The sequence below is a fragment of the Chenopodium album genome, chromosome 16, assembly GCF_948465745.1.
Source record: "Chenopodium album chromosome 16, dcCheAlbu1.1, whole genome shotgun sequence".
In the NCBI taxonomy this organism is placed as follows: Eukaryota; Viridiplantae; Streptophyta; class Magnoliopsida; order Caryophyllales; family Amaranthaceae; genus Chenopodium; species Chenopodium album.
The window spans coordinates 42,880,375-42,903,142 of NC_137849.1; the positions used below are offsets into that span (position 1 = coordinate 42,880,375).

At 36.2% G+C, this 22,768-nt stretch overlaps 3 protein-coding genes and 1 pseudogene across 3 annotated transcripts in view; 2 read left to right on the forward strand and 2 right to left on the reverse strand.

Moving 5' to 3' along the window:
- Nucleotides 1–8,113, reverse strand: part of LOC145586580 (NADPH--cytochrome P450 reductase-like) — a 184,763-nt gene extending 176,650 nt beyond the window's left edge. Inside the window, exon 1 of the mRNA XM_081643454.1 lies at nt 8,103–8,113. The gene's annotated coding sequence lies outside the window, so the exon portion shown is untranslated. The remainder of the gene's footprint in view (nt 1–8,102) is intronic.
- On the forward strand, nt 1,925–5,477 carry LOC145584348 (uncharacterized; annotated as a pseudogene).
- LOC145586582 (GATA transcription factor 19-like) lies at nt 6,177–11,805 on the forward strand. Its single transcript, XM_081643455.1, has 11 exons — nt 6,177–6,620; nt 8,347–8,433; nt 8,568–8,701; nt 9,165–9,275; nt 9,388–9,502; nt 10,342–10,401; nt 10,710–10,775; nt 10,850–10,921; nt 11,089–11,166; nt 11,279–11,347; nt 11,472–11,805. The coding sequence occupies exons 1-10, from the start codon at nt 6,363–6,365 to the stop codon at nt 11,345–11,347; spliced, it is 1,050 nt and encodes a 349-aa protein (XP_081499581.1). The 5' UTR covers nt 6,177–6,362; the 3' UTR covers nt 11,472–11,805.
- An 813-nt stretch (nt 11,806–12,618) lies between these two features.
- LOC145586583 (protein SABRE-like) overlaps nt 12,619–22,768 on the reverse strand; it is a 39,595-nt gene continuing 29,445 nt past the window's right edge. The window contains exons 14-23 of the mRNA XM_081643456.1: nt 20,807–21,056; nt 18,903–19,127; nt 18,248–18,387; nt 17,950–18,022; nt 16,247–16,348; nt 15,855–16,013; nt 15,349–15,678; nt 15,095–15,262; nt 14,128–14,500; nt 12,619–13,336 (exon numbers count right to left, since the gene is read on the reverse strand). Coding sequence (XP_081499582.1) covers nt 13,212–13,336; nt 14,128–14,500; nt 15,095–15,262; nt 15,349–15,678; nt 15,855–16,013; nt 16,247–16,348; nt 17,950–18,022; nt 18,248–18,387; nt 18,903–19,127; nt 20,807–21,056 — 1,945 coding nt within the window. The 3' untranslated portion in view covers nt 12,619–13,211. The remainder of the gene's footprint in view (nt 13,337–14,127; nt 14,501–15,094; nt 15,263–15,348; nt 15,679–15,854; nt 16,014–16,246; nt 16,349–17,949; nt 18,023–18,247; nt 18,388–18,902; nt 19,128–20,806; nt 21,057–22,768) is intronic.

The following is a 22,768-nucleotide window of genomic DNA, read 5'->3' on the forward strand; positions in this document are numbered from 1 at the left end:
ATGCTACCCCTAAGGGGTTGATATGACCCTAATTTACACCCTTTTGCTCTTAGGGTGTCTTTTTGTTATCGCCGTGAAGCGGCGTTAGAGTGGTTAGTTGTTGAGGAAGGAGGAAGAATGGAAGAAGAAGAGGGACACAAAGAGGATGATTGTGGTGGTTCTTGGTTGATTGGTGAGATGGCAGGGGATAAACGGAGATGGTGGTGGTTCGTCATTCCTAAATCGTGATGCTAGATCTAAGTTTTTTTTTTTAAAACAATAAAAAAATGTACAGAGTACTATATTGCAAAGCTGCTCTACAAAAGTGACTGATTTACAATGGTTCATCAATCAGCCTGATTGAGTGGGGTGACCTCTCTATATAAGCTTTTCCCATTCAATTATATTTATTATTATTATTTTTTTTACAGGACTACTTAATTATTGAACAATGTTAAAATCACTTAACTCAATCAGAAATTTTACCCCACCTTTCACAATAGATTGACTGAAATACGTCACTATCAATAGCTCCTTACTTAGACCCTTCCTTCCCCATAGCCACTGGCTCACGACCTTTTGACTCTCGCTAAAGAAGAGAAATTCATCCTTAACTTCTCATCGAAGTTGGACTAATTTGAAAACATTGGGCAATTTACTTTATACTTACTATTTGGAAAAATTGACATTTGCTACCACCGAAAGCACCCTGTGTCACATTTGCTACCCGTTTAAAAAAAAAAAAAAATATTTTGCTACCACCTAAAATCACATAATTAAAATTTCACTACCACTTAATGGAACCCGTTAAGTTTATTCAAAAAAATTAAAAAAAAAATAATAAAACAAAGTAATCCAGCCACCCCTCCCCCTCCCCCCTGTCGGCGGCCAGCGCCCAGAGCTTCGGCCGACGTCGGCGCGAACCCACCCCCCTCCTTTTCCCCCTACGCAGCCAACCTCCATTAACGGAAACCACCATTTTCCCCCTCCCATCCATTAACGCCGAATTCGAAATCAAAAGCAATCCCAACAAAAACCCATTATACTGAAAATGCATATGATCAACAATCAACAATGCAGGTGACCAAATAACCAAAATCCAGATCAATCTTCGCTTTGTTGAATCCAATTTTCGAGTAATTCGATAAATTGCATAGTGAAGAACAAAATCGGCAACAATCACTGTGATTCTCTGGAAATAAACGACGGAATCGGCCTTGTAATTGAGACCTTCATGAAGATTAACAATGGTGGGGTCAATTTTTGCGGCGAAAAGATAGAGAAAGAGCTGGTGGTTTAGGGTGGTTTTGGGGCTGGTGGTTTAGGATTAGGGATGGTCGAAAGGGTAAGGGAAGGGGTAGTGGGTGGGGTCGCGCCGGCGCCGCAGGGGGAGGGGGTTGCAGTTGAGGGGACGGGTGGCAGTGAAGTGGAGGGGTGGCTGCAAGGTGGTTGAATGGTGGCTAAACCCAACTAACGGAAACAGTAACGGCTTTAGACATTTGGTAGTGAAATATATATTTTAGGGATTTGTGTGGTAGCAAAATAATTTATTTATTTTTTAAACGGGTAGCAAATATGACACAGGGTGCTTTCGGTGGTAGCAAATATCAATTTTTCCTTACTATTTTGTCCAGTTTTTGGTTTCTAGTCTTATTTTATTAGTAGCCATGAATAGTAAAAACTTGAAATTCCAACATTTTCCAATTTTAGGGTTTATAGAAAAGTTAAAAGTTAACAGTAAAACCCCCATCAGCCATCACTCTTTCTTCACACTTCTTCGAAAACCGCCCTCCTGCAAATGGACGAACACAACACCTCCATTACTTAAACCACCAATTCACCACCTTCACCATGGAACCCGAACCCGAATCCGAACCCCAAAACCCACCTCAATCTCTCTCCTCTCCACTCCCTCCACCGCCAGACCTCCCGGAAAACCAACAACCACCCTTCAAAAAACCCAAAATGTCCTCTACCACCGCAACTTCCGACGAAGAAACAACCGTCGGAAACAGACCTCTCCATCTAAAGCGCCGGAAAGTTGCCATCTTCTTCGCTTATTGTGGGGTAGGATACCAAGGTATGCAGAAAAACCCAGGTGCAAAAACCATTGAAGGTGACCTTGAAGAAGCCCTGTTCTTCGCCGGCGCAGTTCCCGAAGCTGACCGCGGGTGTCCCAAACGGTTTGATTGGGCTCGTTCCGCGAGGACTGATAAAGGGGTTAGTGCCGTCGGTCAGGTTGTTTCGGGCAGGTTCTATGTTAACCCACCTGGGTTTGTTGAAAGATTGAGCTCTCATCTTCCTCCTCAGTTTAAGATTTTTGGGTATAAGAGGGTAACACCTTCGTTTAATGCTAAGAAGTTTTGTGATAGGAGGAGGTATGTGTATTTGTTGTCGGTTTTCGCGCTTGATCCTAGCTGCCACCGCGATCGGGAGAGTGTTTTGGCTAGTTTAGGGTCTGAGAATGAGCTTGCTAAGTGTTCTGGGTGTTCTGAGAGGGGTAGGAAGGTTATTGGGTTGATGGGTAATAAGAGAGATTGGGAGAATGGTGGGTTTGTTCAGTCAGGCATTTCGTCGAACAGTTGTGATGCATTGTTGATTGCTGGTGAGAATGAGGGGACTGATGCTGGTGCTGGTATTTCGTCGAATTGTAATGAAAATGAGAAGAATGAGAATGTAGAGTGTGATGTTGTGATAGAGGGTAAGGATGGTTCTGAAGTTACAAAATCGGAGTCTTTGGTTGTGGAAGAGCAGGTTAGGGAGGAAAAGAAAAGTGATTTCAATTATGGCGAAGAGGAGAGAAAGAGGTTTAATAGAATACTTAAGTATTATGAAGGAACACATAATTTTCACAATTTTACCACCAGAATTAAGCCTGAGGATCCATCAGCTAAACGATACATCGTGTCGTTTGAAGCAAACACAACTGTTACGATAGATGGGATCGAGTTTGTGAAGTGTGAAGTTATTGGGCAGAGCTTCATGCTTCACCAGATACGGAAATTGATTGGGATGGCTGTGTCTGTAATGAGGGGTTTCGTTCCTGAATCTATTTTTGAGAGAGCATTTGACCAGTAAGAAAAAAGTTTGATGAATTTTTTGGCTGTATGTTTAACTGAGAAATGTTTTGTTCTTTGTTTAATGCGTTTGTGTGATGAATTTTCAGGGATTTTCGCATAAATGTGCCTACTGCCCCAGAGGTTGGGTTATACTTGGATGAATGTTTCTTCACCTAATATAACAATAAGTGGAATCACACACACGAGGAGGTGTCGATGAAAGACTATGCTGAAGAAGCCGAAGAATTCAAAATGAAGTACATTTATTCCCATGTAGCCCAAACTGAACTTAGGGAAGGATTTGTTGCTGTTTGGCTACATTCCCTAAATCATTGTAACTACCCTGATTTCCGCCCTTTTAGTGATGAAGTGGAGAGAGCAGTTGACGATGAAGTGGGGAGGTCAGCTGATGATCAAGTGAAGGGATCAACTGATGATCAAGTGAGGGGAGATGCTAATGACAAAGTGGAGAAAGCGGTCAATGATGAAGTGGAGAAAGCGGTTAATGATGAAGTGGAGAAAGCGGTTAATGATGAAGTGGAGATGGCAATGAATGATGGGGTGAAGGGAACGACTGAGGAAGAGACCATGGATGTTCTTTCCTCTTAAAAAGATATATTGCTATACTTTCTGATGTGGTAAATGAGTAACATTTTTGGTTTCCTGTATTGATTTCGTATTCTTATAGTGCAAGGCTTTGTAGGCCTACTAGATTATGTGGTGCGATGGTAGGCGAGTAGCATAGTAGGAAGAGTTGAAATAGGGGGAGTGTTTTGATCCCCCTGATCCCCTCTATTAATCAACCACACAGATGGAATTGTACTTTGCAACAAATTCTGATACTTATGTGTTTTATGTTCTGTTCTTGCAAATGAAATGTAGTAGAATCATTTTCAAGAGGCTCTTTATCACTATCTTAATTTTTTTTTTTATCTTATCACTGATTTAATGCTGTTATTTGTTGAAGGGTTCATCACATGTATCCAGAAATCATCCTGAGATATATACTGGCTGAATTGGTGTCATTTTGGTATCTAATAGGCCCTCTCTCCGGAGTAATAATAGTTGTCATGTGAGTGGAATTGGAAGTATTAATGATACAGATGTATTAGTAACAATTTCTGTCATACACTGATACACATGTATGGTAATCTTATATATATTCTGAATCTGTAGCTAAGTTATTTAACTGGAAACTTGAGAAGACAGTAGATACTTGGTGGCCATGGTGCCGTAATATAAAGGTCAGACACAATAACCATTTTCATGAGAATTTTGTCATGCTTAGTCTAGTGCTTCAGAAAATGGAGTTGCAGTAGTAACTTGCGAAAACAAGGCTAATGCAGGCATTCCACAGCAAAAAAGGAATTTGCAGAATCACTCATGAGGTGAACCCTGCACCAATGAGAGTAATAATGTATTAGATAATTCTGAGGAGGTGAGTTATGAGGAAGTTCCTGGTGGTCAATCCTCAGAGACTTTGAAAGATTGTGAGTAGAAGGATATGGTACTCAAGAAAGAAAAACTCGTCTTTACCTGTCTTTGGAATAGATAGTGGGCAGGTAGTTGTGACTCTGCTGTATACTCATCTGTTTTAGTTGATTTTCAAGTTCTTACTCATCTGTTTCATATGATTAGTCGGTTTACTCCAAAGAGTTATATGGATGCCCGATAGTCTTTAATCACGCCCTACATTTCTCTGGTGATAATTTAGAGGAAGGCTCTGCAGGCTCTGCAATTGAACTTCAATATAATTCTGTGAGTTGTGAAGAATTCTGAATGGGAAAAAACTGATCAACTAAATGAAGTTCAGAAGCTGAATTTTCTAAACCTGCTAGCAGATACCTCTTTGGTTTCTTAAAAGCATTAAGTTCTTGGTACTTTGGAGATGCAAGATTTGCTGTTGAATTCTGTGTCTGTACTGCTATGCTATTTTCACAACTACGTATTATTTTTACTTTTCCCTTCTGGCTGTAGATCAAAGCGGTGCACTGGACTTGCTGTCTGCTTCAATACACTACAGGATATATTTCTTCACAAAATAAGGCGAATGATGTTACCACCAGAAATGAGGTACTATTTTCAAAGGGAAGTGCAGTTGCTGAGGACAGAACTAGGACCATCTCCTCGTAAAATAGACGTATATCTCAAGAGACTGCTGAAACTGCTTAGTAAAACTGGAGGGAGTAAATCACCATCCATTGAAGATCAGGTCAGTATTTTGGCAAGTATCATATCCAAAGTTTCAGGTAAGAAGCATCCTAGAAGAGGACCACTGATTCCAATTGCTCAACCTCGACACCAGCCGCCTCTACTTAAGTCATTCTCCTTCAAATGTATAGTTACGCGATTCATTTACCTTCCATGTTTTAAATTGGTACATTGCCACTTAATTTGCTATCATTGAAATCTGTATACTGGTGACCAACACAGGGCTAAAGCTATCTTGAGTTTACACCTCATAATTTGAGCATGCTCATCTTTATCAATGACCCATTTGCTACAATGCTCACTTGTATATATACCACATCATTTGTGATCTTGCTGATTAGATAAGATTGGATATATTAAATTTCTTTTTCAGTTTTTCTATACAGATGGAGTCTAGCCTTAAAACATTTATTTGGGCTAGGCAATGTCCTCTAAACCAAATCGACCAAACTTTGTCCAAGCTCAAATTAGTGCAACCCGAGAACGGATTCATTGGTCTAACTTATAGTCAAAACAATCCATTCAACCTCGATACCTAAATCCGCCCTAACCCGAGCACGACCATTCACGACCACCACCACCATTAAAAAAAAAACCTCATCATCACAATTAACAAAAGGATATGATCAAATGTGCACATCATGATCCATAATTAGCATAAGTAGGTCCCAAAATTGATGATACATTTAACCAATCACCACTATAAAATATATCAAACGGTCCAAAACTTCCCACATGAATAACCATAATAATAACTACTACAAAGACTACGTATTCATAAATAAATTAAATAAAATTAATTTAAACCTAACATTTCCGCAACATCACCATCTTTCCCTACCATTGTCGACGTGTACCCTTTTTTTTTTATAAATTAATTCTTTTTTTTTTTTTTTTCCTGCTTTGTTTTCAGTGTTTACTGCATTACTCACCTAAAAAAAAATAAATAAATAAAATTGTATTGTTATATTTATTTTTGGGGGTCACCTTTTTATTTTTGTTCTTCAATTTTTGTAATTTTGTTTTTGGATAATCCAATAATTCAATATATAATTGACTCAAAATTAAATTAAATTTCCCAAAATTGAATTTTAATTTTGAATATTATTGGCAATGGCGGCGAATCCGAAGCCGTTACAATCGCGGCCATATGAAGGGGAGGTTCCCGTTGACGGAGAATATTCCAGCGAATCGGACGGTGATGATTCAATGGAAGACAACGGAGTTGATGAAGATCAGACGGTGAGGATTAGGAGAGAGAATGGAAGGATGGGTCCCAGTAGTGGTAGTAGTAGTTGTAGCAGGACTAGTGAACTGACCTTGTCTTTTGAAGGAGAGGTCTTTGTTTTCCCTGCTATTTCCCCTGAAAAGGTACTTGCACTTCTGATATTCTATTTTGGTTGTTTAATCTTTATGAAATTTGTGTATAAATTATGTAAATTTTTACAATTTGATTATCTCGAGGAATTTTATGTTAAGTATGAACATGTTACTATGTTAATTTGATAACGAGGTGGTACAAAAGACGGGTCGTAAATTTGTTTTGTTTTAATACGTCGAGTAAGTGTGTTCGGGGTTATCTTTGAGAGTAGCTTTTGTTGGCAAATTGATTTTGATATCGAGGTTGTACACAAGACGGGGTGTAAATTTGTTTTTGTTTTTAATATTTTGTAGTAAGTGTGTTCGGGGCTATCTTTTGGTGTAGCTTTTGTTGCCAAATTGTGTTTTTAAGTAGTGTTTAGCAAAAGCTACCACGATTAGCTTAGAATAATTTGAAGGTTAATATTTTTCTAAATTTTAGGGTTTAAGACTAGTGGTGTGGAAGGCTTACCTCAAACAAGTATTTCGACGATTTTCCTTTAATAGCTAAGTGTGATACTCAACTAGTAGAAGAGTTCACAACTACTACGACTACTAATTTTGCTAAACATGGTCATAGTTGAACATTGTAAATTTTGTAGGAGAAAGATAAAGGGTATATTATGTTTTGAGAGGGAGACGAGGGAATAGTTTTACAATACTTTTTCTCTCTTTCGTACGGCTGAAAAATATTGAGAATGCATTTGGAAATTGCAAAGAAAAGGTTAAGACATTGATTATGCCAATATTCTTTGTGATCAATTTTAATTGGTTGATGTGATTTACTGTTGTTTGTTGTGATTTAGAAGGTTTATTTAGCACTTCATGTGTACTTCTCTCACATAATTTTAAAAGGTATCAATACTAATTCCAATATTTGAAGTGCAAACATCTCTGTCTGTTTTCTTGTTCTAATGCATAGAATAGAAAACTTTCCCCTATAAAAAATTCTAAGTGTTATTAAATATTGCTAGGAATTCCCAATTGTAAACTTCTATTTGTACTTTATGGTACAGTGGTTTGGTTTGGTTTTATTAATTTTGTTCATGTGTGATTTTTGCAACTTATTTACTATCCGAAGATGTCAAGTTAGTGTTTTTTTTTTTTATAGGAAATGTGTTAAATTTCGAAACGTGTATAAATGTACAGATTGTGTGTGTATAAAATATGTTTTGCTCATGTCTTTTGTTTTTTGATAACATTGTATAGTTGTAAGAAGACGAATCATGTAGCTCTCCATAATTGCTTTTGCTGATATATTTTTTTATTTTTTACATATTTTTTTTCACTTCTAATATTATGTAGTCTTTTTGTAAATTTGTTCGACGATTCTATATCTAAGGTTATTATATCAGTCAGAATATTTTGTAAGTCTCTCTTGCCTAGCATTACGAAGATCAGGGAGTATAGGTGGTAAAACCGATTTGTTTTACATTTGAGGTTACTCTCTGTGGATTGATATTGGTTTTTGTTGAGGGATTCCTTTGCCATAACCTTTCTTCCTCGTTTTTCATGTGTAGTGTAATAAGTGATATGCAGAGCTGAGTAGTGTTTCTTAGATTTCAATGTTCTGTTTGCTATTGATCTCATGTATCAACGTTATTGTTTGTTATGCCAAGTGTTTTTGATTCCTAATTCTTACTGATGTTCCTTGTATATGGTATGCTGATTATAAAATAATTTTGATAGTAAGCTTGTGTGAGACAGAAGCATTTCTTATTGGAGTTTCAAACTACAGGTCCAAGCAGTGCTCTTGCTCCTTGGAGAACGTGAGACTCATGCTGGAGTCCCAACAACTGAGGTTGCTTTTGGACAAGAAAATAGGGTAATACTTTTCAAAAATCAAAAGAAAAAAAAATTTATAGACAATAGGTGATGCTGGAGAAGCTTGTGACAAGGATATATAATAATCGGTTTCCTATATTGATGTTTTGAGCTGATTTTGTAATGAATTTGTAGGTCACTGGAAGTCCTGTGAGGAAATCCATTATTTCTCACCGGATAGCTTCCTTGGTTAGGTTTCGGGAGAAAAGAAAAGAGAGGTGTTTTGATAACAAAATCAGGTATACTATACGAAAGGAGGTTGCTCAAAGGTGATATTTCTCTCTAAGTTCCTTTTCCAGTTTCATATTTCTATCAGTCAGTTACGAAATTGTTATGTCTGTGTGCTGCTGTATTCACTGTTGGTCTGTTGGAAATGCTATTTTATCTATGCTAAGTAGGTCGTAGACATGATGTAGAACTTGTACTCATTAGTTCTCACACCAAATGTTCACACACTTATAAAGATGTATCTGCTTGTTCTGTTGGCTCTGTGCACCACGGTTTTGAATTGCAGCAAATGTTTAGATATGTATGCCTGAGTCCAACCCATGAGGTCTGTAGCTATCTTCACTCATATATAACACCAACTCCACAAAGTACATGCAAGCACACTCTTTACTTGAACCAACAAGGCAGACAGAGACTGTAAAAGCTTTGAGGTGATTACTTTTGTCAATTCAAGGGATTGCTTCTTGACACCAGTGGTGCTTTATTTCTCTTTTCTATTTCTAGGATGCATCGGAAGAATGGCCAATTTGCATCTTTGAGAGAAGGTTCAGCATCTTCCAATTTGGAAGCTAAGAAGAACTTGGTGGTTGGTAGAACCCAGGGACAAGATACTGTGTGAGTTCTTGTTAATTTAATCCCCCTCCTATATGCACACCATGCTGAAGGGTAACTAGCTTATCTCCAAATTTATGTATTTTCCCTTTCTAATTTTCTCCATAATTTTCAGTTCAAACAAGTGTCAGCATTGTGGTATTAGTGAAAATGATACACCAGCAATGCGACGCGGACCATCTGGTCCAAGAACCTTGTGCAATGCTTGCGGACTGATGTGGGCCAACAAGGTGTGAAATCATAATATTGTTTTTAAAATGTTTTAGAGTTAAGATTCTTGAGAGAGATAAAATGTTATAAAATCAGCATATATGCATTAGGCTTTGAGTGATTAAAAATAATGTGCTGTAGGATAGAGGAATCCATTTGTGTAGGTTCTGTCTGTGTAAAATGGTCTATGTGTTAAATTTTGCTGAATGATATAAAATGTAAGTTCATAAGACAGTGAAGGTTATGGAAGTTAGAAAGGACGCCAGGACCACAGGATGCAGCTAGATACATAGATGAATATGGGGCAAAATTGCAGTAGTTTGCTAAAATCTGCTTCACCTATGCACTTGCGTTGAGGTTTTGAGCTATAGAGATTGACCTTGCAAGTTTACTGCACAACTTTTTCTCTACTAGGGTTATGATCTAGTTTTTGCTGTTCCTGGTCAGACAATCGGTATATTTTGTATGACATAATCTCTTCACGTTAAAGATTGACTGGTACATGAGACTTTATCTGAGAACTTTGATATATTAGCAAGTAGATGTCATATGAGGACAATTTCTCTACACCCTTCATTGTGTTACTTGTTTCGCTATGTGGACCTTTCACAAAATAACTACCTTTTATTGATGCTTGTGAACAATAAGGGGGCACACCTTAAAATATGATCATATGAGGCTCTGCATGAACATTGTCTGGAGTTATGTTGTATAAATCTATGTTAACTTTTTCTCAGGACTTATGTCTTACCTGTGCTTTTGCTAAATACTGAAAGATGCACTTGTGATTTTACCCGTAGTCTTGTACATTGTTATTGTAGTGTGGGTTCCTCGCTCATTTAGTTGAAATTATGTGTAGGGAACACTCAGAAATTTAAGTAAAGGAAGAAGAAGTTTCATACTTGATCAAGCTGAACCTGTAAGTATCCTTAAGCTATTTTGCATTTCAAACTAACTAGTAGAAAGTAACTGGTAGAAAGTTAGTAACTACTAACCACCCAGCACATGTTTTTTTTTTTCCTCGGGGATAGCTGAGCTTGAGTGTTGTATGGGATATTTTTCAGCTCTTGCTGTGCTGGTACACTAAAGTTTTGATATTATACCAGAATAATTGTGGTGGACATAATTAGAGATCTCACTTTTTATCTCTTAGAGTAGTAGTAACTCATTGCTTAGTAGCCTTTATGAATTTAGCTAAACTCATGTGTAACTCCACTTTAATCGCAGGGAACCCCAGTTGATAGTAAACCTTCCATTGTTGAAGAAAATTCACTTGCCAAACCGTGTAAGCTTGTATGTTCTCCGTGTGTCACTTGTACAAGATTGGTAGTGGTTCTGTTCCTTATGTCACTGATTTTTACATGCAGAGAACCCCAAAGGGTAATTCCAGTGCTGTAACTATAGCCTATGTCAATTCGTTTGCCAAACCCCATAAGGAGGTAATTGATATTTGTGCATGCTTATTGCTTTTGTATCTGTCCAATTTGCCTCAATTGGCTCAATACTTTTACATACAGTATTATTGCTTGGTTGCTTGAATTCCCTCAACTTGCATGCGATTAATTACTTTGTTCATAACATTGATTTATAACTTGGCATCATCCAGAATTCTCATAGGATAGCAGATGCAACTAGCATGCTAACAGAGATAGCTGCAGATTCGTCTGGCAACTTTGACAAAGAAGTATAGTATCATTTAACATCCTTCTAGCTCAAGTGGTTGTGGATTTAACTTGGCTTTCTTGACTAATTTGCACTTAGTGATTATTGCTCAATTTCAAAGTGAACGTTTGCAGGATAATATGGCTGAGCTTGATGATAGTTCTGAGACAGACGTGGATATTCCTACCAACAGTGATTATTAGGTATTCATCAAGTATTTGTATTACTGTTGGTTGTCGTAACTGATGCTGATAATTGAGCATAATTATTATGTCTTTTTTAAATTGACTGATTTGTGAATTGTGATTATACATATGTCCTTGACAGATACAGAGTGTAATTGCCTCACAAAAGAGACTGAACTTGAAACTTGAAGTGAAATCTCAAGAGCATGCACTGATGCTGATTACAGTGTCAATCGATAAGACTAGACGTTAATGCTGGTCAGCATCAGATTATTGGAGTGATTGCTGCTATACATTTAGACTTATGTCCTCACGAGCGAGGAGTCGCTTCTTGTCTTGCTATTGCTCAAGTTGTTGCTTGTGTGTGATGTACTGAGTCTCAACTGATGGGAATTCACCATGAGGTGAATGTAATCTTGTAATGTTGAAGACAATGTTTGTGTGATGATAAAATCAGTCACTGAGGTTATGTTGTTCTCGTGATTGTGGAAATACTGATCTTTGATGATTCACGGTTAAATTTGTGTGTGTGTGTGTGCAGGAGAGAGCATGAAAAGTTTCATCGTCATTTCTCCACATTCTAGCAAAACCATCAAAATAAAGCATCATTAATCTTTAGGTCGTTGTTGAGCCTCTAAGAACACGGTGTAAAGAGTCTAAAGACCTTTTGTTTATTCTATATAAGTCTTAAATATTTTTTCGTAAAATTTTACCAACAAAGCTAGTTGACAATCATTAAAAATAAAAAAAAAATAAAAAAAAAGAAAAAATACTCCCTTTATATCTAAATAAGTGCATCACTAAATATTGACTTTTTTTTTTTTTCCTTCAAACAAATATTGATGCATTTTATTTACTAATATATAAAAACCAAAATTTATTGAATTTGTTACCATGTACATTTTCATAATATCAATTTTTTATAAGTTAAACTTATACAAAGTACACAAAATTAAAATATTAAAGGTCAAATATCGTCCTTTATTATGTGCTCGGGAGTAAGAAGTAAGTTTTGCATCCCAACGTAATATTCAAAAACAATATGGTACAGAGTAAATTGATAGTGAGAATCATCTGTACAATTTACAGTTTAATTGATCATAAACTCCGGACTACCAATTGACACAGGGTTTTTGAATTTGAATTTCTACTAGAGTGCTGGTTGCTTTCAAAGGGGAAGAAGGATGAAGCCAACATTGAACTCGTTGAGAAACGAGTATGTTATTTGCAGAATCTAAGTTCTTCATGACAATGAACAATCTAATAAAATCATCTGAAACTAAATGCCACAGCCAAATCACATGGGAAGAGGGGTTTCACTTTTAACATTGTACTCATTGAGAACTAAATCATATTCCCTTTAATGATTCACTTTACATAGCACTATAGCAGTAATTCCAGTAAAATTAACTGGAGATACTAAGTATAAATCTAAGGAAAAGGTGGTGCAAAATTTTGTTTCTATACAATCTCATCTCTCTTTTCCTCAATTTGACGAGTATTTAGTCTTTTTTTGTAAAATTTACAGGAGAACAGGTGACTTCAAAATTGTACCTACAAAATCACAGTGCCATTCATGGCTTGGAAGCTGCTGAACCCAGAGTGTTGAACAGTATATTCAAGTGCTCTGTGAGACACTCTCAGTGTAGGGCGAGAAAGTTTCAAGTTACTCCAGATATGTGTCTCGAGCTGGCATTCTGGCAATGAATTCATCTAAATCGTATATGAGACCCAGCCAGATGAGTTAATCTGAATGCACTGAAGTTGTGCCACATAATCAATAGAGTGGCATCAGAAGAAGCTGTTCAATCAGGCTCTCAAAGAATTTCACTCCTATAAAAGTATCTTCGATCTGACTCTTTTTACAGGTTTCTGTCAAACCTTAATGTGGTTGTTTTTCGTAGTCACGAAAATCTTCATAAGGCGAGGATTCACTTGAAGAATCACTTTCATATATTGTGGTTTCCTTTGGAGATGAAGGAAGTGAATCTTTTTGTTGAATAGGACCTGGTAGAAAACAGTTATCAGTACAACAATATATATACAGCAAAATGATATTCCTCAGCTAATTTCAGAAAGACCATGAACATGGTCTAAAGGCCTAATAGGGTAATACTATCAATTATCATATCTGTAAGTTCTCACTTAAGTTAAAGTCACTGTCAGTCCGTCACTATTGTAACAGTGAAAGGAAGAAGACTAGGATGTCCTAAAAAGCTGCTCTCGATATAGTACTCTTGATTCTCCTTCCATTCATCGAAGCTCGATAACTTTGACTGTACAAAATTAGAATTTAATACACATTTGTTGAATTTATACTACATATCAAAGAGATACTTTCAAAAAAAAAAAAAAAAAAAAAAAAAAAAATTAGTTTTAGTGATACACAGAAAAATTCACAAATGCTCAAATCAAGTAGACTATTAGTTTGAAATGAAGTGCTTGTATTCTCAAGGTCCCAAAAAAAGAATAAGCCTCAAGCATATTAGTATAACAATTGCTCCTTCTGTATTTAAAATAAATGAAACGTTTTCCTTTTCCGGCCGTGTTTAAATAAATGAAACGTTACAACTTTTCTCTATTTTTTAATAATATTTTACCAACCAATGGTCCCCACAAAACCACTTACCTCTCTTCTCTCTCCTCAAACTAATACCCCACTCCCTATTATTTTGATAAATTCAACTACCCTTCCTAAAACTCTATGAAAGTCAAAAATGTTGTATTTATTTAAACACGGAGGGAGTATTCAAGTATGAGGGTGCACAGGCTATTAGAGAGATTAGGAGTGGACCAACCTTTTCTAGAGCGGAATTTCTTAGTATGTCGCTTAATCAGCTTCTTAGCTTTTGTTATTGTTAGTTGCCTTGCAAAAGGTGAGAACTCCACATCACTTTCACTCCATTCCCCATTATATTCATTATCTGCATCACCCCTCATGGTGCGTAGCACAAACTTTTTGGCTTTCCGGCGCTGAGTATTAAACAGGCCCTTTATAGAAGTAACAAAACCATCACCTGCTCCATCTACAGGAAGCTTAGGAAAGGCCACTGGGAACTGCTCAGATTTACCTGCCTGACCACCATCACTGTCACTGAGGTTAAGATCATCAGGGATGCCAGGTCCTGTAATCTCCCTGTGGCTTTGTGCTTTGTCTTTGAACTTTTTTCCCTGCAAATTGAAGATAGATAATAATTAACTGTGCCTAAGACAAATTCCAATTATTTACGGTCAGTAGGCCAAACATTAAAAAAAAATCACCTAAAACATATTTCCTCTGTTTAGCAATAGTTTCACCATTTTTGACTCTCACATTTGCCAACACAACTTTGACCATAAATATTTTAGTTGTCTATTAGACAACATTTTTTTTTTTTTTTTAAAGTTGGTATTTTGAAAATATATACTTCGCATTTAAATATACATTTAGATCAATCCAATAACTTTTTAAATTATAATATATTTTTTTATAGATTAGTAAAAAGACGGGGTCAAAGTTAAACAAGTAAATGGTGAACGAAGGTAGTATTCAAGGGCTGCTCAAGTAGAAAGATTGGGTTGTGCATTTAAGCCCACTAAACATAGAGTAGGCAAAGATTAGTTCAGATTCATCCTCATCAATCACATCTGGACCCTTATGATTAAGGGTAAAACTTGTAGAGTCCAGTATCATTACGAAGAGAATTACAAATAAGATGTGGAGAATAACAAAGCGATTTTATAAGAACCAAGAAATGGACAAAAGGTATATAGCTCTAACATTACCTGCATTCCAGTCACTGACTTCAAAACTCCCCAAATTATATGTTTCTTTACTCTTGAAAAGAGTCTCCTCCAAGTTCCGGTAAATTCAACACGGTGAAATTGGTCCATGAGTAATCTCAAATCACTCACAGCAAATCTTGATCCCTCATAAGTGACCAGTAGCTCGACCTACAAATTTAAAATTATGATGCATCATTTTTCAGGAGATGCATATATTCTTTAAGAAGTATCACAATCAAACAAAACTTACTGACCTGACTTATCTTGATATTGTGAAATTCCATCATTTTTCGGGGCCTTGATCTTTTATCATCATTAGACTTCCCTACCTTCTTTTCTTCATGAGATGCACGACCCAATTTGATCTGTTTGGGGTCTTTTGCTTTACCTTTAGAAGAGTCATCTTGTTGTTCGCTTGATGGTAGAGGCCCACTTTTGGAGTTAGATGTGCTTGAAGAATGAAGTTGTAATACAAGCTCATCAGCAATTGATTCTGCAATATTTTCTTCCCATGTTTTGTCAAACGAAGATGTTCTCCGCAGCTCTGACGCTGTACCAGTATTTGGTTTGTTTTGTTTTGATGCCTGTTGAAAAAACCAAGATATCTTTGATTAACTTGTCATATGTTAAAATACTCGTGAATTTTTTACAAAATTAACTTCACAAATGCCAGAAAAATAAAATATAATAATTTTTTTTTTTTTTTAAAAAAAAAAACTCTTCATGGGCAGTGGGCATCAGAATCCTAACTAGAGCTCACCAGGGAGGTGTCAGTAGGAGTGCTTCCAGATGTTGAAGGCACTCCAGAGGCACTTGTCCTAGAGGAACCTTCAGAGTCCTTGGATCCAGAACCTTCCTGTGGGAAAGAACCCTTTTTCACTCGTTTTAAACCAGCAGTAGTTGAAACCTTCCAAACCTCCTGGATGGCATAATATGACAAGTCACAATCAGAACAATCTCATCAATATCCTGAGAACGTGATGATTTAAATCCTTATCCTCCTGTATGCACAGAGTGACACTGACACCCATTCTAGTCTTATACAATTCTTTTTTTTGGTCAGGTATTTGGCAGGGGATGTTTAGGTCTTCATTAGCATTGGAGCATTGCGATGTTTATAGGAGTAAAGGACCACAAGAGTTGTAGACTAACCTGCCGCCTCTGAGAATCTTGCTCTTCTTCGGGAAAAAGATACTCCCACATCATTCTGTACATTGTCTCTGTCAAATGGATTTTTAGGGGATAAATCTCTACCTACAGTACATCGAACAAGTAAGATCTGTTAGCGCCTTTAGCGACATACATTGTGTAGCCAAATTGAAGAATTCCAATTGGTAGGAGGAAAGTAGCTCTCTAAAGATTAGCAAAACTATATCAGGGGAAGAAAAGGAAAACAAAAAAAGGAAACTAAAGCCAATCAGGTCAACAAAGCTTCTCGGGATTCAAAGATTGATATTACCACACTTTCTGTGGTGCACTACTTGGACTCTTCACTTCACCTCACGTACCCATGTCGGACACTTGACACTCGGATATGGGTGGGATACTTGGACACTTCATTTTAGTTCAAAATCGTGGAAAATTTTCACAAAATAGCTACAAAATAACTAGGTCGGACACTTGGACACGTATCCGTGTCGGACATGGGCACCCGAGTCCAAGTAACATTGTGCACTAAGCCCATTCACAGACTTGAGCATAAAGGTGCTGTAAAATTAGTCTTTATCTAGTGTCCAGAAAAGTAAAAATTTATCACCTATATTCACGAATATTATTTAAAATTGTTTCCTCAGATCAGCCAAGATGATGAAATAAACTGGGATTTTTTTTGGACAAATTATGTAAGCAAACTTGAAAGAAGAAAAGAAAATGCAGAGCAATTAACAGTATAGTTGTATTATTGATGCTATTACCATCTCCAATTTGAGAAATACAGCCCAGATGTGAGATTGGCTGGTTACTCTTACAAAAAGGAAAAGAAAGATGATAGTTTCTGGATGCTCCTCTCTGGCAAGCCTCCCTTATTTATACTATAATCCTTAAGACCTTAAGTCATACTGTAATCCTTTTCATGTTGTAAACCTATTCTTGTTCAATTGCCAGCTATATAAGTGGGTGTTTGGTTCGCAAAGTGAAATGGGTTTTAAAATCAGGAATAAAGGTGCTTTGTGGTTAAAACTTGATACTTAATACCATGTGTTTGGTTTTGTTTAGGAATAAACATATTTCTTTTAATTGATACCAAAAGGTATGGTATGAACCATACCCACACCTCCCTCCTTGGGTTTCTAAATCCCATGCCTTATGGGTTTGAGGTATGTGTTTGAAATTTGAAATTTCCTTAAACAAACACAAGGTATGGGTTTTACCCATTCTAAACTCATACCTCAATTACTTGAACCCCCCCCCCCCCCCCCCCCCCACACACACACACACAAATGTCTGCTTCATTCCTAGTAGGGTAGTAGTTATATACTTATATGTTCAATTATTAAAACACAGTTAATAGTTTTCTTCTAACACATATCCATTCCAAGGCAATTAAAGAAGTGCAATTAAGACCTAGGTTCAAAAATGACAAGCAATCAAGCGAGGCTGTGTAATATAAGAGTTGTTTCCAAAGAACTTTTGTTTCCTTGATGTAATATAAGAAGGTTCCTTTCTGCGTCATAAAACTGTGGCAATAATGTGTATTAGCCAAGGTAAATTTTATAATAATACATAAGACTGATAGACATGCCACTGGTGCAGTTTTCATGCAGTGTTTACATGTAAGCAACACCATATATTTAAAAAAAATCATCTCTGTCAAAACCTAAAACCTATCAACAGAAGAGGATATACATTTTACGTACCTGGAAAAGTTCAAGTGAAGAGTTTCCATCCTTGGGAGGCCCTTGCTTAGCATCCACTCGAAGCATAACTTTTCTGCAGAACAAATTCAACGGTTCACAAGTATGCACATGTAAATATAAAAGGAACTAGTGAAGAGGAAATAAAATTAGCAGAGATATCTTTTGAAAGACAAAGGTAAAATATGGAGGCAAACCCAGATGAATATGGATTATCACAACCATTAAATAACAAAAATGTCAAGAGGCAGAGCAGAAATTATGTAAAAATAAATATACAAGTTCCTAAGAAGGTGCTTACCTTCCCCACTCAGGAGGAGGATTCCAAGCTGATAAAAGCATGTCAGATTTTGCATTTGGCAAGCAATTTCTCACAACCAGATACTTTGTCGTAAATCTAGCCACGCCGACATCTTTGTAGTCTCTGTCAAAGTCATAAATCTGCAAGCAAAAGTAAGAAAGTCAACGAAAAGCTTTCAATGACGTGAACGCCTCAACATGTGCAATGTACTACTTCCACCCAGATGCATGGAAAAGCATGCCTGGCGACTAGGGCGGTCAAATTTCAACAGTGATTTGGAATTCCCAAATGCTGCTTTTTTAAGATTTCAACAAAGTAACAGGAGAGGAATAAAATAGATTATATAAAACTAGATTAAAGACAGATATAATAAGGGGCAACATTTGAAGGTAAACTATTAAATTTAAATCAGGTTGTTTGGACTAACACCACTTGCCAATCTCTCCTCATCATATAAATAAAACTCTATTGCACTCCCACCCTCCCCTCTATTCTCTTTTACACTTTCCTCTTCCTTTTTCCTCTTCAATATCCATCACTGTACTCTATTATTTCCTTTTGCTTTACATGACATTGATATGAGAAAATTAGGAGATATACCGGGCCAACATAAAAAGGTAGTTTCTTTCTTACTATAAAAAAAGTAAATACTCACCATTTCGTTAATCTCAGCTTCAGCAAACTCTTTACCGTCGACAAGCATGCTCCAAACTACTTTGTTAATTTGCACAGAGATGCGCATGGCATAAGAGGGACTTTTATTCTTCTCTTTTTCCATCAATCTTAATTCAGCAGCTTTATGCAAGGTAATCCTTAATGATGCTGATGCCTCTTTTCTTAGCTTTCGCACATTCCCAAGCTCATTCTTCAGCCTTTGAACCTAGCCAGAGAAAAGATATAATGAAAAAGAAAATAAGTTCATTTAAGGAACATTCAGCATATCTTCCAGGATTACATTCTACCATAAATTAGAATGGCTCAGAAGGACAAATGAAGAGGTAGACTCAATTCTCCAGATACTATATAATCCAAGAAAATGTGCCAACATGACTATTTTGAATTTGTATTTCTTTAAAAAAGAAAAAAGAAAAGGATTATTCAAAATCGCTATTCCACCTTTTTACATTTTCCATTTTTTTGGTTGGGGGAGGGGAAGGGCAATGAAGGCATTAACTAAATTACACATCTTATTTATACCAAAAGCCTCAGTTCAGAAGAAACTGTTAAGTTTATATTTGTCTATTTTGCAGATAAAGTCATATATGCCGAAGCAAGAATCTTTATGTCAACCAAGCAATTCCTAAAGCAAGAAAATGAACCATGAACCATACTTTTTTTTTTTTCCTTTTTTTTTTTAATAGAGCAAATCCTGGTAATATGCTATAAGCCTATAACACAAAGTGTCACATATCATTTAAGCACCCTAAGAGTGTTGTCCAAGAAGAAGGTTTAATGAAAATTCTAAACCAACCACCCAGGCAAGCACCAATCTAACAACAAAATCCAGGCGGTCAACTTAATGAAAAATTTTTCACACTCCATTTCAAAGGCCACTTCTTTCCATTTTCTCCCATCCATACAACACTACCAGGAGAATAATGACAACATCAATGTTTTTTTTCAGGTGCGGAAGACTTATACTGGAAATGGCATGACAGGCATAAAAAATATAGGTGAATAGAAAAGAAGTCCAGTCGACATCTTGTCCATCAGATTCACACATCCAGATTTGAGCTCATGACATGGAAACAAGATAGCGTACAAAATGAGAGAGGAAAAGCTTAATTTTTCCATAAGACACAAATAAATTCAACAGAAAGATAAATTCAGGCCGTTAATAGATTGATTTACTGCACACTTCAACCTAGAATTTTATCAAAGAAAAAGATTTTTGCATCCTAGAACCATATTGGTCTCGATTTTGATATAATGGTAACAGGTAGCATCAATAATCTATAAATACCAAAATAAATTATTTATACTACATACAATTTATTTATTTTTAAAAAGGCAAAGGCATCTTAAACACCTTTACACCTATTAGGAATTCATTAAATTCAGTTGATGATGCAAATTGACATTAATAGTATATTTATAGTATATAATAACCAATTATCTAACAGTTATATTATTAAGTACTCCCTACATCCCACAGTAGATCACATACTTCTCATTATGGCTGTCCCAGTTACTTGGCAAACTTACTGTTTCAAGTAAATTTTCTCTTACTTTTGCCATCTCAACCCCACATTTTCTCTTACCTTTTCTTTCTCCAACTCCACACTTTCTTACTTTTTGTCTGTCTATTTTCCATTCTTTATCTCTATTCCAAATTCAACTGCACAATTTGATAAAGGATGGAGGAGTAACATTAAAAGTTACATCACTACAGTCATATTACTTATGCTTTGAAACAAAACTCTTTAGCTAAAATGCCTGCATTTCAAAAATTGAATAGTAGGTGGGGAAGGAATCAAATATTGCACGACGATAAGTAGCAGAACATATAGGCAGCACCAGCAAATAACGCAAAATTGTAATATAGTATTTGTAACGCACCAAAGTGGATCTTCCACCAGATATCATCCACAACTCGCCTTCTTTCTCAGGAATTTGGTCTACAGAAGCATCATTACCGAGTGATAATTTCATGATGTCATCGAGAAGCATCTTTTGCTCGCGTTCTTTATGTTCCAGCTTGATTCTAGCAAGTTCTACTTCTTCAACTCCATCAGGGACCACTTCATCTGCCTCTTCTTCAACATCATCGTCATCTTCTGAAGGATAAGTTAGACTACTTTTCCTGGGTCTGTATCAGAGAAAATCTTAGCTAGTAATAGTTACAAAAGACATATAAGATTAAAAATACACTGGTAATTTTTTACTTCCACATCATCGTCATTCTCAGAAGTACTATTTATAAACAAGAGTTTCTATCTGAGGAAAAAAAAAAGCAATAATCCTCAACACATCTATCTAAACAAAGAAACAACAAACAAGATTAAAAGTAGTTTCTTGCAGCCAGTAGATCTGTGATCTGAACCCAGATAAAACTAATGTCCAATGCTAGTATTGATGATTATACTTACCTAAATTAAGTCTACACAGCAATTTTAAGCCCACATATTCTCCAAGTTGTTCTTTATACATAATCCATTAAAGATTACAGTGAACATGACTTCAACAAGGACACTCATGATTTAGGTTTAACCAAGTCAAATATGGAACACCAAAGTTCAACAGCTGGTTTGGATGGAGAGAAATGGAGGGAAAGGAAGGGGAGGGAAGGGAAGGGATGAGTTTTCCTCCATTTGGATAGCAAAAATGGGAGGTGAGGGAATTGGGAGGAAGAGAAATGGAAGGGAAGGGGAGGGAAGGGAAGGGAAGGGAAAGAAACAAATCTTTCCAAATTAGAGAAGATTTGGAAGGAAAACTTTGATTCTACAAAAACAAATCTCTCCATCCCCAACTGTTTGTCACCTCCACCACAGGCCACGCACGTCAACTTCCGCTGCCATATCAACTGCATCATTCGCTGCGATATTCAAGCTTTTCTTCTTCTTCTTCTATTTATAAATTCGATATTAAGAAATTTTGATTTTAAAGAATAAAAATTTCAAATGTTGAGATACAAATTTCTGGTTTTGATTTTCAAAACTCGATTTTTCATAAAATCTGGTTTTTATTTTCATGAATCAAGTTTCATAAAAACTGAGATACAATCTTCAGAAATTGATTTTCTGGAAAAAAAAAAAAAAAAAAAAATTGATTTCAATGCGTTCTTCTTTTTCTAAAACCAACATTCAGAAATTTTTGTATTGATCTTCGAAAATTAATTTTCAGAAATTTTGGTTTTAATTTTGAAAAATTAATTTTCAACAATTTTTGATTTGGAAAATCGACAAGTAAGAAAATTTGAGGGATTTCCCTTAACAAGAACAAGCAAATCCCTTCACTCTCTCTTCCTTCAGTTTCTCTGTTATCCAAATGAGGGATTTTGTTTTCTTTACTCCTCCCCTTCCTTCACCTCCCCTTCCTTCATCTTCCTTCCCCTCCCTTTCCTTCCAAATATTCTATCCAAACACAGTGCAAATGAAAGGTGGTTTTGGCAATTGGTGAGTGGTCACTGGAATTTGATGTATCTAGTGGCAACTGGCAACCTGTGAATGACCACTAAGGCCTTGTTCACTTCACCTTAAAATAATAATATTAAGTAAAAATAATTTCATTTAAGTAAAAATAATTTCAATTTAGTAAAAAATAATTTCAGTTGAGTAAAAATAAGTGCAGCCTAGTAAAATTCAGTAACTATAAAGAAGAAATATAATAGAAAATCAGTAAAAATAATTTCAGTTCAGCAAATAATTTCAGTTCGTTCAATAAAAATCATTTATCAGTTTAGTAAAAATAATTTCAATTTAGCAAAAATAAGGTGAATTGAACGAAGCCTAAGAAATAATCTTTCTTGCAGGTTTTTCCTATGATAGTGTTACTACATTTCACTTTTCACTTTATCATATA